This window comes from Sceloporus occidentalis, unplaced genomic scaffold (assembly GCF_023333645.1).
Source record: "Sceloporus occidentalis isolate IW3139 unplaced genomic scaffold, rSceOcc1.0.p SCAF_3, whole genome shotgun sequence".
Lineage (NCBI taxonomy): Eukaryota > Metazoa > Chordata > Lepidosauria > Squamata > Phrynosomatidae > Sceloporus > Sceloporus occidentalis.
This window is the reverse complement of record NW_028316983.1, coordinates 4,640,277-4,658,040: the sequence shown is the minus strand read 5'-3', so window position 1 is coordinate 4,658,040 and position 17,764 is coordinate 4,640,277. Positions and strand designations below refer to the sequence as shown.

Here is a 17,764-nt window from a genome sequence, read left to right as displayed (position 1 = left end):
CTTCCCATTTTTGTGGGCATTTTTGGCAATTCACTCAGCACCCAGAGGGTCCCAAAGACAGAAATCTGGCTTCCAAAGACTGTCTACGGTTCCCATCTCTGCACTTTCTCTGATCGTACAGTTATTGAGACATAAAAAGGATCACCTTCCCCCATGGGAACCAGCTAGCCTAGATTTCAGGCTAGAACTGCTAGGGCAAAATTGCTTCTTTTTGGACTGGAAGAATGTTTAGAATCCTCTTGGCAACGTGTGCAAAGGATTTTAAGGACTACAGTCCAACAAAAAGTAACTTTCCCCCAAGATTTGAGATAGAGTCATAAAAGTTGGATGGAATCTTGAAAGTCATTGAGTTCAACCTCTGCTTTTTATGGGCTCCGCAATGTAAACTGCAGCATCCCTGACTAACTGCATGCCCTCCAAGATTTCACACATGAAAACTGGGACAAGTGTGGCCAAGCAACATCAGAGTTGGGTCAGGATGGCAAATGTTATTAATGAGGGAGACCAGACAAGGTAGGAAAGGCTGCAGCAGTTTGCTGTTGCCTCAGCCCAGTGGCATCACTAAGGGGGCGCAGAGGGTGCGGATGGCACCAGGTGACACCTTAAGCAAGGGGAAGAGACCCTACTGGCCTAGGGGCGAAGTTGGGGAGCGGCATCCATACGACACATGCCCAGGCCAGCATAATGCCGCACGCCGCACCACATGGAGGGCGCCATCACGGTGCTCCTCTGGCGCTGCATCTACCCGGCATTTCCAAGGATTCTGTATGGTGTGAAATGACAGGAGATCAAAGGGTGGGTGACACCATGAGTGACCCCATTGGGTGACCCTGGCCCTAAGGATGCCACTGCCTGAGCCTCCTGGGAAAGGCAAGACACTTCCTCCTCCTGTCCTCTCCCCTCTGCAGAATAAACTGAGTGCAAACTACATTTGTACTTTGAACTGCATCCACAATGGGTTCCAAGCCTGCATCCACACTGGAGAAATAACCCGGTTTGGCACCGTTTTAACTCTTTATCTGGCTGCTTGCTATGGAATTCTGGGCGTTGGAGTTTGTTGTGGGGCCCAGAGCGGAGCTCTGCTCCGCTCTGGGCCCACAACAAACTCCAACTCCCAGAATTCCATAGCAAGGAGCCAGACAACAAGTAAAAGCGGTGCCAAACCGGGTTTATTTCTGCAGTGTGGATGCAGGCTTGGAAGAAAAGCCCCGGAACCAAAGTGCTGGGCTCCTTGTTTCCAGCCGGACCTATTTATGGGGACGGACAGCCCTTTTTCCTATTGGCACGCAGCTGTTTTGTCCCTCTCCTGGTTCCCTTTCACTTTGGGGCCTCAGTTCCATCCCTCTTTGTTGCTCTTGCTGCTGCTGGTGGTGGTGTTTTTTTCTGCTCCTGACACGTGTCTGCCCCTTCCCACGTTCTTCAGGGGGCAAAGGAGGCGCCATGGCTGGCTTGGAGCTGCTCTTCCACTCGGTGGCTCCTGGGATCTCCTGCCCTCAAGATGCCCTCCTCTGCTACCTCCACTGGAAGCTCATCACCCACGACTACCGTTGCCTGGGGCCTGGGGACCAGGTGAGGATCCAGGAAGAGGGGTTGCCAATTTCACTCCCCTGGCAGGGCTCCTCTGCCCCTTGGAAGCAGGATCCAGGAAGAGAGGTTGCCAACTTCATTCCCCTGCCAGGGCTCCTCTGCCCCCTTATAAGGCAGAGTCCAGGAAGAGAGGTTGCCAGTTTTACCCCCCTACCAAGGATCCTCTGCCCCCTTGGAAGGCAGGGTCCAAGAACACAGTGGCCCCCTTCACTCTCCTGGCAGAGCTCCTTTGCCCCTTGGAAAATAGGGTCCAGGAAGAGGGTGGCCATCTTCACTCCCCTGGCAAGGCTCCTCTGCCCCATGGCAAGAAGGATCCAAGAAGAGGGTGGCCAATTTCATTCCCCTGGAAGGCAGGGTCCAGGAAGAGAGGTTGCCAACTCCACTCCACTGGCAAAGCTCCTCTGCCCCCCTTGGGAGGCAGGGTCCAGGAAGAGAGTGGACAGTTTCACTCCCCTGGCAAGGCTCCTCTGCTCCCTCAGCAGACAGGGTCCAGGAATGGGTTGCCAATTTCACTCCCTTGGCAGGGCTCCTCCTCACCTTAGCAGACAGAGACAAGGTGACCAGAGGCTCTCCTTTTCCTAGACATGTCCTCCATTTCAGCCTTCTGTCCAGGAAGAATTCCAAAAGGTCCTCCATTTTGAACATGACTAAGGCTGCATTCGCATGGCCAAAACAATCTGGTTTGACATCACTTTAACTTGCGATGGAGAATGAGTGAGTGAGAGAAGGGCTCAAAACAATAATGATCCATAAATTGTGACAAGAATCAGACTCTTCTATCCTACACTTCATCCTCACAACAACCTTGTGAGGTAGGCCGGACCAGAATTTGTGTGACTGGCTCCAAAGGGGTTTATTGTTCCAATGGAGACTTGAAGCTAGATCTCCCATGCCCCATCCTGATGCTCCAACCACTGCACTGCCCTAGCTCTTAGATAAAATTAATATCTAGTGTAGCTACGTCCAATGTTATGAGAAAGTGACTTTTTTGGACCATAGCTCCCAGACTTCACCCAGCAAGCATGGCCACTGGCTGGGGGATTCTGGGAACTGTAGTCCAAAAAAGTCCCTGGGTATGTCCTGAGCCCTTCCTCAACTGCTTGAAATGGTGGAACTGAGCCAAAACATCACCTCTCTCTCTTCTTTGGGGGGAATGACTGTTGCCCAGCCAGGTGCCAACGAGAGGAAGTCGGAGATGCTCCCCACCGGGTGGAATGCAGACAAGGAGCTCTACACCCTGCGCTACCGGCTGAAGGACGACTCCCGCGACCTCCTCCTGAAGGCGATCATGATGGATGGCAGTATCATCCTCAACGTCATGGTGAGGTGGCTTCCTTCCCGAAGAGTGCAGTGTGCCTCTGGCAATGGAGGAGGATGTGGCGATGGCCATGCAATTCCCCTCCTTCATTTCCAGAATTTCTGCCTTGAAGAATGGCGAGGAAAGGGAGTTATGATCTGTGGTCTATGGAGTATAAAGCTAACCACACCATGGGTCTAGCCACCTTCCATAACTCCTGCAACCTCTGGCTTTCCACATCCCTGGCATTGTTCCCTCTAACCTTCTGGTGTTGTTCCCTCTGAACTTCCACCATCCCGGCATTGTTCCATCTGACCCTGGCTTTGTTCTTTCTGATGTTCTCTAACCCTGATATTCTGCAATCCTGGTGTTGTTCGCTCTGAACGTATGTGATCCTGGTGTTATTCCTTCTAGCCTTACCCTTCCCTGACATTGTTCCCTCTGGCCTTCTGCACCTCTGGCGTTGTTCCTTCTGGCCTTGCACACCCCTGGCATTGTTTCCTCTGACTTTCTGCCACCTTGTGCCCTCCAAAGATGTTGAGCTACAATTCCCCAGCCTGCATGCCCAATGCATGCTTCCTTCTGGCCTTCCACGACCCAGTGATGTTCCATCTAGCATTCCACAACCCTAACATCAGGCTATTTGAAGGTGCTGGACAACAACTCCCCAGTTCACTTGTTCCCTCCAGGCCTTCCACAACAGAGATGTGGGGCATGTCTTGCAGAAAGCCAGAAGAAACACTACCAGGTTGCAGAGGGATGTAGAGAACAATACTGTAGTTGGAAAAGGTCACAGGGAAAAACAACCCTATACACACAGGCGCCGCCATTATTACGTGTCGGACACATAGCGTCTGCACGTCGCACGGCGCTTATGATGTCACGAGTGCACCATTGGCGCCTCGCAGCATCATAACCACGCCACGGGAAGAAGTGCCATTTTGGGGCCTGTTACAGACCGCCCAAAAGGGGCAGTCTCGGGCCGCTGCCGGTTGCAGCGCGGAGGAGTCGCAGCAGCCAAGCCGTGTGACTCCTCTGCGCTGCAAAGAAGGAGCACAAAAATCGCACTCCTTCCAGCAACCCGGAAGAGACGCCGCAAGTGCCAAAGTGCGCACTCACAGCGTCACTTCTGGGCTGCGACGTGCGGACGCAGAGCGTCCACTACGTCAAAATGGCGGCGGCCATGTGGAACAGCCGCCGCCATTGGTTACGGACTCTGTCCGTAATAGGGTAAGGGGAGTCTGGAAGAGACGCCCCTTTTTCAAAATGGGACATCCTAAGGATGTCCCTTATGGCGGTGTGTAACGCGCCACGGGCTTCTTTTTTGCTCTGCGCGGGAGCCGCGCAGTTTGGCTGCTACAGCTCCCTCGCGGAGCAACCAGCAGCGCCGTCAGACTGCCGCTTTTAGGCGGTCTGTAACGCACCTCAGTTAGTCTAAAAGGTGCTACAAGATCCTTTTGCATACTAATCTCAGCCAGTTCTAATGGGAGCTGCCAGCGATTGAACCTGCTCTCTTCTGCAGCTGTGTCACAGACTCTGTAGGCTTGGCCCACAGCAAGAAATTAACAGCTCTGGGTAGCAACACTCTATGGTTGTGGTTGTTTTTGATGTTAGTAGAAAGCAGGCCAAATGAAGGAGAGGCTAAATCAATGAAAAGGAGTAGGAATTTGCACAGAGAAGAGGATAGAAAGAACCATCTCCCACCAACCTGCCTCTAGCTGTGTATCTAGGGGACAGTAAGGCTTCACACATCTATTTGTCATGGCTGCAAGGGTGCCCTTTCCCTGGGATGTACATGGAAGGAGCAGTGTGGTGGAGGGCAGTGCCAAGCATTCTTGCACCTGTCTCCCCTTAAATAAGGCATTCCTCATTCTCTACTAGTGTCCCACCTCACTCTCCTGCAAATGTGGACTGCCCCCTATATTTTATGGCAGTCCCAAACTCAGTGCTGTCTTCTTTCCTTCCCCCTCCAGGAGCCCAAATCCCAGAAAGTGGCAGATTTGACCTTGAAGGTGACTGACTACGTCAACCCGGAACACCTGGCTGATTTTGACAAGTAACTGTTGCTCTTTTTCAACTTTGTAGGTCCAGGGTGAAAATCACATGGCCTTTGGGATGTTGTTGGGCTGCTAGTCTCATCAGCCCTGGCCAGCATACCCAGTGATGGGGCCAGAAAAGGCAATGAGGGTTAGACTCCAGCAGCCCCTTAGGGCCACATGATTCCATCAGTTTGGGAAGGAGGTCTTGGAGTGCCATCTCACGTACCAGTAGCAAATTAAACCAAGAAGAATCCTGTTTGGTTAGATTGTAGAACCCGCACAGTACAACACAGAGAGAGGCTGGAATCCTACCAGGTAGTCCCATATAGAAGACACCCACTGAATCAATTGTTGAATAGTGAGTTAACACCTAGGTAAAAACCAGTTCATTCAATATATACTCTACACAGTGCTACAAAACTACTTTGTAGCTTTGGGCCACAATGATCTACCATATATACTCAACTATAAGTCGATCTCATATAGAAGTCAAGGACATGTTTTAGGACCAAAATTATGGATTTTGATATGACTCATGGATAAGTCGAGGGTAAAACTTAGGGGCATGTTACATAGGATATAAAGGATGACGTTTAATGTCTTCATACAGAAATGTCTTATTCAGATCCTTCTAAGCCCAGTTCCTCTTGGCACTCCTTTGAGGGGAAGCACCAAAGGGGTGCCACCACTGCCATTTTCCCATCCAAGTATTCAAAAAGGCCAGAAGCAGCATCGTGGTGGAAAGAGTAGATGGGGTTGGTGCTTCTTTTGGGTGAGCCCCAGAATGAACTAAGCTCTTACCTTTTGCCACTCTACTCAGAGAAGGGAAAGAGTTCAATGTAAAATACAGTACTTACATTGACCTGTGGCTAAGTCAACCCAGCTTTTGGGGATCAGTTTTTGCACAAACATTTCTAGACTTGTACATTATATACAGTATTTTGTTTTCTCTTATGGCTGGTGAAATATTTCCAGGAAGTGATGGAGGTCAACATAAATGGGATCCTGGCAATTGAACTGAAAAAAACTATTTTTCTACCATTAAGCTTCTGCTGAACTTGCAAGCCACTGGCCAGGCCCAGGTATGCTTAGTCAAGTGTCAGACCGAGGGTGCATCTGCACTATGGAAATGATGCAGTTTGACACCACTTTAACTGGCATGGCTCAGTGCTATGGAATTCTGAGGTTTGTAGTTTTGTGAGATATTTAGCCTTCTCTGTCAGAGAGCTCTTGATGCACGACAAACTACAAATCCCAGAATTTTATAGTACTGAGCCATGACAGTTAAAGTGGTATCAAACTTCATTATTTCTGAAGTGCAGATGCAGCCTGAGATATATATAGTGCCTTCAGACTGCAATGGAGCTGTTTTCTATAAGCAGAAAAATCCATAAAGAATTTTATTTGTAGAGAGGCACACATAGAAATGTCTCTCTGTGTGTATACATGTACACACAGTGGGCTCTTCAGCTGTGCAGATGCATGCAAATCAGGGTTGCATATGGTCATCCCACCTCAGTGCAACGAGATGTAGCCAAAGGTCTTTGCCAACTGTCAGATTAATAATCTGCAAATCACTCTGCGAGTCTTTGTGGGTGAAGAGTGGGGTATAAATACTCAGAATACAATTAATAAAATAAAACATTTTTGCTCCCTACATGAGGTAGGCAATTTGCACAGCGTCTGTTGCATGATTTTGAATTTTGCTAATTGTGAGGCGGAGCAAGGTGTTATATTAAAGCCCTATGCCCTGACTATCTTCTTCACATTTTCACTGGGTGTGGAGATTTGGCCAAGCGTGAACTGCACCCTGGTAAGCTTATTTTTGGTTTCACCATGAGGACTAGAAACTTGCCTTTCGTTTTAAATGTAAACTGTAATGGGAATAGAGGAGCATTTTTGTGGTTGAGTCAAGCTTCTGTAAACAATATCATAGTTGTGTTAACATTCAAAAAAATGTATGTGGCATGAGGTAGACTAAAAATAAATCTACTAGAACAACCTCTCTTGTCTGAGCATGAGTCGAATTTAAAAGTGGTCAGACTTGTTCATGGACTCAGTATTGGAGAAATGACTCTTTTTCCTACTAATAAAGCAGGTGTTGACCATGCCTTCTGCCACACCTTACCACACCTCAGCTTGAGACTATGATTGTCACTATTATTATATTTATTTATAGCATTCTTTTTCTCCAAGTCCTAATTTTGGACATGCCCAAAGGGGGTGTCGGGGGGCGAGGTAAGAGAACACACACACACCTAACAATATTAATATTTGGGCACATTTGTACAGTGAAATATAATCCAGTTCAAGTGAAGTAATAGTAGCACTCCATTCTGCTTTGGTCAGGCCTCGCCTGGAATATTGTGCACAGTTCTGGGCACCACAACTCAAAAAGGATGTTGAGAAACTGGAACATGACTAAAGGCAGGTGACCAAAATGGTGAAAGGTCTGGAAACCGCCAACCTTTATGAGGTCTTGCTTAGGGAGCTGAGGATGTTCAGCCATGGGGAAGAAAATGTGACATGATAGTCTTGTTTAAGTACCGTATTTTCCGGCATACAAGACGACTTTTTGACCCTCTAAAATGGGGTCAAAAGTCGGGGGCCGTCTTATACACCAGGTGCATGTGCTCGGCCGCCGGCTTCTCAGGCCTCCGAAGACCTGGGGAGCCGGCAGCCCCACGCCAGCTTCTAAGGGGCCTCCGGAGGCCCCTTAGAAGCCGGATCGCGCGCTCTCTGGGCCGCCAGCTTCTCTACCGCTTATCAGTGAACTCAGCACTCCCTAAGCTGTTTACTGTCTGTAAGCCAATTACCCCCAAGCTGGGTACTCATTTTACTGACCTGGAAGGCTGAGTCAACCTTGGAGCCTTTGGAGCTTTGATGGTGTCTTCTTGCACGGCAGAATGAGGTTGGACTGGATGCCGCTTGTGGTCTCTTCCAGCTGTATAATTCTATGAAATACTCTTGATCCAAGCCATCAGTCATGCTGGGAATTGCATTTTAGCACATCTGGAAGGCACTGGCTTAGAAGAGCCTGGTTTGCCCCATGAAGCTAGGCTAGACATGATTTCTTGGGCCTCTACACTTTGCCTTTGACGAAAATTAGACTGGCCCAGACTTTAACCGCCTCTCTGACTTTCCTGCCCCAACAGGGTCTACCAGAACACAGAGGAACTGCAGACACGAATCGTCCACCACATTGTCTCTCCCTTTGAGGACACCAAAGAACACATCCGCACCAGGGAGGAGCCCAAGCATGAGAGGAACCCCTCTCCTCCCAACCCGCCTGACCACGACCCACTGTGGATCCCACCTCGACATCCTCATGGCAGCCGGCAACCCAACTGGTGAGTTCCTTTGCAAAGCAGGAGAGGACAAAGAGTGGGCACCTCTTGGACCTCACAAGGCAGCATATTGGAAGTTAGTCATGATGGCGAGAATAATATCTATTGCCTGCTTAGGGATGCTCCTACTGTATTTTGGTGTCACTTCATACCTGGAGGCTGGCATTAAATGAGGAGTAGGGAAAGTCTTGGCCATGTGTGGGTTACAAACTCGTATGTAGCCCAACAAAATCCCCAGAATTCTAAGTTTTTGAAAATAAAACCTGACATTAGAGTTTGCTGTTGAAATTCACAGATGTCCCACTTTAGCGTAATCCCATAACAGTCAATGGAAATGGAAGGGGAAAAGAAACTAAATGTGTTATAGTCAGCATCATAGTTGATAAAATTCCATTTAGCTGCTGTTATTGTTGTGTGCCTCATGCTGACTGGGGAATTTGGGAAGTTGTAGTCTAATAAAGTGATGTCTCCAAGATAGAGGGTGGTGGTTGTTGTCGTTGTGTACCTTCAAGTCATTTATGACTTATGGCAACTCTAGGGCAATCCTACCATGGGGTTTTCTCGGCAAGATTTGTTTAGGGGGGTGCCTTTGCCTTCTTCTGAGGTTGAGAAAGCGTGACTTGCTCAGGGTCACTTAGTGAGTTTCAAAGCAGATATTTGAACCCTGGTTTCCAAGTCTCCCAGTGCAGCACTCAAACACTACACTATGCCGGCTTTAAATATACATGTACATAGTTTTAAATTGTTACAGCCTTTAAAACTGTTTTAACTTCTTTAACTAATATTCTTTTATCCTGTTTAAATTATTGTACCATTTTAGTTGGGAATTGTTTCAAACTGTTTATATAGTCCTGTTTCTAAATTTCCCCAAGGTCTCACAATAAAAGCATAGAATTTAAGTCTTTTAAGAAATAAGTACATAATGTAGCTATGTATTTTTAATTTTTAAAAACCCTTTAAAGAAATCAAGGAGCAAGCAGTTGGCCAACCTGGTTGTAAAGGCTGCTACAGGTGTTTGCCTCTCTATTAAATGAAGGACTAGGACTGTTCAAACTTGTCCAAAATCTGAGTGAATCTGCCCTCCTTTTTAGGCAAGACCCCATGGGACCCTTTGCTGTTGGTGGAGAAGATTTGGACCCCTTTGGGTAAGTTTCTCTCTTTATCTAAAGGGCCTTTTTTAAAAGTCCCTTTCCCAGAGCGACGGGAACAGCATACAGAATCACTGCCAATATGCTGCTTGTCTGGGGCTATGGAGTTGGTACAACAAACCTTCAACTCCTCTACTTTTATGCCACCCAACTCTGATTCCTTCATAAATGGTAAATGTATCTTAATCAGTAATAACAGATTTACTATAGTACAGACTCATTGGGAATTCTAAGATCCAAAACGTTCCAAAAAAACCCAAAACTTGTTTCATGGGTGACTAGGATAGTGACACCTTTGTTTTCTGGTGGTTCGGTGTACACCATCTTTGTTTCATGCACAAATTTATTTTCAAAATAATGAATTAAATTACCTTCAGCCTATATGTATAAGATGTATATGAAACATGCATGAATTTTGTGTTTAAACTTAGGTCCCATCTCTAAGGCTGCATCAGCACTACAGAAATAATCCAGTTTAACACCACTCTAACTGTCATGGCTGGATGCTATGGAATTCTGGGAACTGAAGTTTGTTGTAGTTCCAGAGCTCTCTGACTCAGAAAGGAAAGCTGATTATCTCACAAAACTTCAATTCCCAGAATTCCATAGCCATCCAGCCGTGGCAGTTAAAGTGGTGTCAAACTGGACTAATTCCTCAATGTGGATGTAGCCTAAGATATCTCATGTACATATATGCAAATTCAAAAAGCAGCACTCTCATCTTGTCTACCCCCCAATAGCTACAACCTGATACCACCACAGCTGTCTTCCCAAATGTTTATTTGTGAACCTGGAATGCATTTAATCATTGGCTGAAATTAGCTTTGAGAAGACCTGCTCACAGTAGTGCATAATTTCAAATACAGATGCCACATCCTGCATAAAGTGCACTGTCCAAAACTGGACATACAATATGATTCCTGTATCTCCAGGACTGGTACCCATGGTTTCACTAACCCACATCTGAAAAAAATATGTTCGCTCTAGGCATTTTCTAGGTCCTCCGACACAATTCTGTGGTATGCTTGTGGCAAAAGTTGTTCATAGAATTGGGCTGGAGGACCTAGAAATGCCTAGAGAGGTGTTCTCTCTAGGAAACTCTCTAGGTCCTGCAGCACAGCTCTATGGTCAACTTCTGCCAGAAGTCATTCATTTCAATAGGTTCATTATTATCTGCAGTTTTGCAGTGTCACAGTACATCTATGACCAAAGGGGTGCTACAGGGGATCTGCCCTTGGCCTAGTGCTATTCAGTGTCTTTACGGATGAAACAATGGAGGGCATGCTTATCAAATTTGCAGATGACATCAAATTAGGAGGAGTAGCCAATAGCCCAGAGGACAAGATCAGAATTCAAAATGACCTGAATAGATTAGAAAGCTGGGCCAACTAACAAAACTAACACAATGAATTTCAGCACAGAGAAATGTAAGGTTCTGGACTTAGGCAGAAAAAATGAAATGCATAGATATAGTATAGGGGACACTTGGCTTAACAAGACTACATGTACTAGGAGTCCTAGTAGACCACAGGGTCAACAGGGTGATGCAGTAACTAAAAAGATGAGTGTGATTCTAGGCTGCATCAATAGAAGTATAGTGTCTAGATCAAGGGAGGTAATAGTGCCACTCTATTCTGCTTTGGTCAGGCCTCACCTGGAAGACTGTGTCCAGTTCTGGGCACCACAATTCAAAAAGGATGTTGAGAAACTGGAGCATGTCCAGAGAAGGGCAACCAAAATGGTGAAGGGTCTGGAAGCCATGCCTTATGAGGAGAGACTTAGGGTGATGGGTATGTTTAGCCTGGAAAAGAGAAGGTTGAGAGGTGATATGATAGCCCGATTTAAGTAAGTATTTGAAGGGATGTCATATTGAGGAGGAAGCAAGCTTGTTGTCTGCTGCTCCAGAGAGTAGGGCCTGGAATAGTGGATGCAAGCTATAGGAAAAGAGATTCCACCTAAACATTAGGAGAAACTTTCTGGCAGTAAGAGCTGTTTGACAGTGCAACACAATCCCTTGGATAATGGTGGAGTCTCCTTCTTTGGAGGTCTTTAAACAGAGGCTGGATGGTCATCTGTCAGGGGTGCTTTGGTTGTGCCTTCCTGCATGGCAGGGGTTGGAATAGATAGCCCTTGTGGTCTCTTCCAACTCTATCATTCTATCTGGAAACATATCCCCCACAAATATTTTAATGCTCCAAGTAAGAGCAGACTAGAACTAAATAAATTGGAACTACTCAGAAGAGGCTTTACTGGGCTAGAGTGCATCAGGGATCTGGTTTGATATATGATGAGTTCATGGATTCTGAGATCAGACATGACATGCCCACCATAAAATCTTACTACATTGTCCGGAAGCCCATTGTGCTAAAATATGAATTGGCTGTAAGTCCGGTCTTAAAGCTGAGGAAGCACTAATCCCAAAAGTAAACTGGAGCTGGGGATCGAATGGAAGTGTGTGCCTAGGAACCAGCCTCAGTCTGTCTAGCATTAACCTCTATTTTTATTGCTCTTGCTCAGGGGCCGAAGAGGGGGAATGATCTCAGACCCGCTTCGATCAGGATATCGGAATCCTATGATTGATCCATCTTCAGGACTTCCGAGTAGACTTCCTCCTGGATCAGTTCCTCCTGGTGCAAGATTTGACCCCTTTGGTCCCCCAGGGGCAAACCGGAGTGGGTGAGTGTCGGGAACTGGCAAAGAGAAATCAATTAGTTTAGTACCTGAGGCAGAAAATCAAAATGTCCTCCTCAGTTTTATTAATTTACTAAAGAGTACAGGCATCCAGCAGGTCTGCCAACATCAATAATTTACTTCCTTTTCTTTTTAAAAATTTCCCACTTGATTTTTTAAATCTTATCCAAGTAGCCCTAAAAGGCTTGTCACAAATTTTTGTTCTACAAGTTGCTATTGAAACTTAATTGACAGTGTCGAGTAGTAAAGTGACTAAAATGATAAGCCAAAACAATATGACAAAATTATAGGCCTAGGCACAATTTTATAAAATACTTGGGAGGGGGTGACATGCTGCGGCTCAAATCTAGGTGCAGCAGTAACAAAATTATTGCACGCATGTGTTTGTTTCTTGATCTCTTTGGCCTGAGTGTCCATGAAAAATGTTTATTTTTGAACCTAAAAACAAACAAATGAAATTTACCATGTTATTGTGAAATGTGCTTATTTTTTGCTGCACAAATACTCAATTCTTGGTTGAATTTGAGAAAAACACACAGAGATTTCATTTTCAACTGAAATGAGATTATTTCTGTTCTTTCTCTTCATGCTTGTTAAACTAACCCAGGGAGTACACCCCATAACCTAGAGGCCACAAGTAGGAATCCGCCATCCCCATAGCCTCACACCGCACTTCTGTGAGGTCAAGCGGACTGGGGCTTCCATAATCTTAACACAATCAGGGTGAGGATGGAGCAAACTTGTTTTCTGCTGCTCCAGAGACTAGGACACAGAGCAATGGATTCAAACAGAAAAAGAGATTCCACCTAAACATTAGGAAGAACTTGCTGATGGTAAGAGCTATTTGACAGTGAAAGATGCTCCCTTGGAGTCTGGTGCAGTCTCCTTCTTTGGAAATTTTTAAACAAAGACTGGATGGTCATCTGACAGGAGTGCTTTGATTGTTTGTTGCTGCTTGGCAGAAGGGGATTAGACTGGGTGTCCCTTGGGGGTCTCTTCCAACTCTATGATTTATAAAGGAGCAAGGAGTCCTAAAATATTATGGGGTTCAGTTGGTTGTAGACTCAAAAGGCAAGAACCAGCCTTTTAAATGGTACAGCAAAATGAACTGGTAGCCAGTGACTTTCTTAGAGGTCTTTAAACAGAGTCTGGATGGCCATCTGTCAAGGTGCTTTGATTGAGATTTCCTGCATGGTAGAATGGGGTTGGACTGGATGGCCCTTGCGATATCTTCCAACTCTATGATTCTATGATTTAACAGCTGGCAAGATCTGATCTCTTGTAGCGAGACTTCAGTTAGCAGCACACCTACTGTTTTCAACCAATTCTAGGCTCTGGAAGACTGAACAGTAAAAAGCAGCAGAGATGAGAAGGAGTGCAGAGACTTGTCCCTTAGTGCTGGGTGAGAAATGACTGCAGTAAAGACATGAAGAAGGATTGTGTCTTGGATGTTAGCAATTTCTTGTTGCTGGCACACACCAGAGTCCTCATCCTCCTTCCCTCTCTCCCTTACTTCTCCTCTCCTTCGGGGATGTGAGGCAAGAAGGGAACAGCCTGAAATCTATTGGTCATGATGGTGTTACTCCCCATCTCAGTACAAGTTTCATGGTTGCTGTTCCCCTTCCTCAGCATGGAAGTAGAGCTGAACCGAAAGAAATAACGAAACCAGCACACCACTACTAGCTGCAAATCTCCAGCTGTTCCCATTTTGCCTCCCACTCTACCCCAACAAGATATTTGTAGAATCATATTGTTGGAAGAGATACAAGGTCCATCCACATTCTGCCATGCAAGAAGAGACAAAGCACTCCCGTTGAGGGGTGGCCATCCATCCTGTTTAAAAGTCTCCAAAGATGGATACTACAGCACACTTGGAAGCAGTGTATTCCTTTCCCCCAATATGGGACCCATGGCAGCTCATTTCTACTATTTTCAGGAATTCTGGGTGGGGGAGTCATTGGGATCAATGAATGCTCTGTGTGTGTGTGTGTGTTTAATTTTAGGCTTACTTAATATAGAAAGTGATGCTTCATGTTCTCTATTGCACTTTCAGGCCTGATCCTGACCATCTTCCACCTCCAAACTACGACGACATGTTCATGTGACAGATGCCAAACATCACCCTGGCACCACCTCCTGTTGGGGGATATATAGTCATCTCATCCCCCCAAATAATTTGGGGTACCAGTTCTGATGGACTTCAGCCTTCTGAGCAGCAATTCCTTTTCCTAGCTGTGGCTGACTATCTAGCTTTGATTTCTCAGCACATAAACCAGAAGAGGAGGCAGGGTGCAGATAAATTTTGATTTTGATTCATTCTTTTTCTTCCCCTTGCGCTGCCTACCACTAACTTGCTCCACAACACCTCATTTCTGTGTGTTTTGAGACTACTAACACTTGCTAAAGATTACAGCTGTGCTGTGAGCATAACTGGTGTGGTCTGAGGGTGTGTTATTTTTCAAGGGATGTGACTGTGTGAAAACAGAATCATTCCTTTTCTTGAAATGTGGTGTGTACAGCCATGTCTGGGAAACCAAGTAGTCTATTTGGCCCAGCTTGGAAGCCAGATTTGGCGATGTGGGGGGTGGGACTCTTGCAAGCACTGCCCACAAACAGTCCCACCTCCCTGACTTGTCACTCAAACCAGACACATCTACTGTTAACGCCAAGGGTCATCTCAGTTTCTAATTTTGCTGGCTTGCTATAGAAGCTGTACTAAGAATACATGTGGCCACCTGGCAACAATACTTACAGTTTCTTCTTTTGCCAGCCTCCCTGAGTTTAGAAGAATTCTTTGCGGCAACTACAGCTCCCAGAATCCCTCAACAGGAAGTGACCCAGAAGTCAATTTTGATTCAGTTTGTGTTTTTTAAAGGGGGGCAGAAGGGGCAGGTCTTAGTGCCCACATAAAATGGCTCATTGATGATGGACCTGCTGGCAGTTTGTCCAGTACTGTCTTAGAGCATCCTAAGCCCAACAGTACACTAGCTGTCTAGTGAATTATGTGCATTGTAGTTACCATTGTGAGCTGTGCAGATGCCACATTCATGATAGCATGGAGCTGGCTGTGCAGAAACTGGAACTATGACACCAGGAGCAAAGGCAGATAGAATTGGGAGAAGTGCAAGAGCTGCCTTAGTCTACAGCCCAACTAGTGACCATTTAGGGACGGCATTTGTGACCCTCTGGCTTGCCACCTGCTGTTGTTTTATACCTGTTGGGTGTTGTGGCCTTTGCTTTTGAGGGCTGGCTGACATCGCAACAGTGCTGTGGAAAAGACAAAACTCCAAGTGTTTCCTGGTGCCATGCATCATTTCCGTATCCACAGCAGACATGCCCCCAATGGACTGATGATTTTGCCACTGTTGCAAGCAAGTTTGCAGCCTGTCCTGCTGAAATCCAACTGGTAGGGTTCCCCTGCATTATCCCCCCGCCCACTAAATATCCTCTAAACATTAACAGATGCCTAGGGAAAGAGGCTATATGTAAGACCACTTTGCACATACCTGCTGTGCTTTCCATCTCCCTTGAAGCCACATTGCTCCCACTCCCAACCACCAATTTCCCTTAATCGCAAACGATCTTTTATTCCTCCTTCCTCGCAACCATTTTGGCTTCTCTAGAGGGGAAAAAGTCAATTTTCCCCTATTGTTGCTAAGCAACAGGAAGAAAGGTTGCCAACCACTTCCTAGTTAATTGAGAAGTTAATTGGTCTCCCCAGAGGATGCTCCAAGCCAGCTCTGAGAGGTGTTTCATTCTCTGCAGTAAAGGGGAGGGAATGCTTAGCAACTGAAATGGTGGCATGGCTTGCAGGCTTGCCCAGGTGTCTGGACTGAGTGGCCCTCTGTTGAGCCAAAGGTGTGGCTTTTTCAGAACCAGTTTCCCATAATCCCTTACCCAAGTGTTGATGGCCTCCAAGATTGCTAAAGTCCTCATCCTAGGGGAATCTGCTACTGCACTGCAGAATTAATGCAGTTGGACACTGCCATGGCTCCATCCTATGGGGTCCTGGGATTTGTAGCTCGTTGCAGTCCTAGAGCTCTTTTGATAGAGAAGGCTACATATCTCTAAATTATAAATCCCAGGCTTCCCTAGCACTGAGCCACAGCAGTTAAAGCAGTGTCAAACCACATTAATTCTGCATTGTAGATGCAGCTGGGATGTGTCTGTTGTTCAGGAGTGGTTGGTAGATGCCTCTCAGTGGGGTGTGGAGTTCCAACGGGGAGATGTAACATTGCATTTGGAAGATCTTTCTACTGCCCCATATTAGACCTCCATGAGCGGCAGGGCAAGGATCAATGGTACATGCAGCGTCAGAGTAGGGAAGGGTTTTTTATTTTGTAGGGTCACAAAGTAATCACACACATCCCCACAATCCCAGAAGTTGGTTTTGCCATTTTAGCTGTTCCTTGGTTCTGAGGAAGTTACTCCTGTGCGAGCTACCTATGCTGTTTTGTAGGGGCTGGCAGCTTTATTTTGATTTTGTTGGCTGTTTTTGCTGCCATGGGAAGACAATTTTACACACACGTGTGTGTGTATTATGTGTGTTGCAGGGTTCCTTTATTTCTTTCAAGTGTGACATGTTCTTAGCTACATATCTCTGGTTCATACATCAGCTGGAGTCAAAAACAGGGCAAAAGAGCTTTGAAAGATCAACCGTTAAGCAGAGAAGGAAAGTTGTATGAATCAGCTGGACAGGTTTCTAGAATTCATGTCAGCCCATAAGTGCAGGAAGCAAACTGGACGTTGTCTTTGCATTCAGTCCAGTTCATTTTAATTTAGATATTTCAGTAGCTTTCTTTCCAACTGCTTGAAAACAAAATAACAGACCTTGAACATACAGGGGACAGAGGACATCCCTTGGATTAATCAAGTGTTGAAAGGACTGGAATTTATAATAGGGGTGACTTCAAATTTATCCTTTGTTTTTTGTAAACCTGCCAATCTTTCAGGTGGCTGCTGTTGGTTGTTTAGCCAAGTGACACAAAAGGCAAAGTCATTAAAAAGTCTCTTTCTCTCTCGTTTTTGTTGCATTTTTCTCCTTGAATTGTTTTCCCAGGTTTTTAAACAGTAAGCATCTCATTGTTCTGGTGCATATACTATTTCTCCAGGTGATAAAAGAAAACCGGTAGTCAGGATTGCTCAGAAACTCACCATGGAGTCACATCCAGGCCTTACAGTAATGTGAAAAATGGCTTTCTCTGACTCAGCACCCTCCAGATGTCAGTGGCTGTCATGATGGGAGTTGTAGTCCAACACACTTGGAACATGCCAGGTTGGGAAATGTTGGAGGTATTATGTTTTGAGAGGGACCATGCTTCCAGAACCGAATGAAGCTCATGTGCCTTCACCTGAACTGTAGGGGAGGCATTCAGTTAATCAAAAATCTTCTAGCAGCTGTTTCAAAAACAGACTTTTTTTTCAGAGACATAGCTGTGTTAGTCTAGAATATCAGTATGAAAAGGGGTCTTGTAGCACTTTTGATCTGAGTTAGTAGACTGACGTCTACGAAAGCTCATTCTTTTGCACAGTCCCAAGGGTGCTGTAAGACACTGTATGACAGACTGGACTACCTGGTAACTATGGGATGTGTAAAACAAAGGCAGACTCTCAAAAGCAATTTGGTAGATCTGTTTTACCAGTCCGTTTTGCTTA

General features: G+C 46.0%; 1 protein-coding gene across 1 annotated transcript; it reads left to right on the top strand.

The window, feature by feature from the left end:
* Positions 1 to 1,254: 1,254 nt before the first annotated feature.
* Positions 1,255 to 17,130, top strand: PSMF1 (proteasome inhibitor subunit 1). The gene is made up of 7 exons (XM_089513512.1): positions 1,255 to 1,569; positions 2,756 to 2,908; positions 4,858 to 4,940; positions 8,079 to 8,273; positions 9,362 to 9,415; positions 11,936 to 12,094; positions 14,163 to 17,130. The coding sequence occupies exons 1-7, from the start codon at positions 1,441 to 1,443 to the stop codon at positions 14,212 to 14,214; spliced, it is 825 nt and encodes a 274-aa protein (XP_089369638.1). The 5' UTR covers positions 1,255 to 1,440; the 3' UTR covers positions 14,215 to 17,130.
* The last annotated feature ends 634 nt before the right edge of the window (positions 17,131 to 17,764 follow it).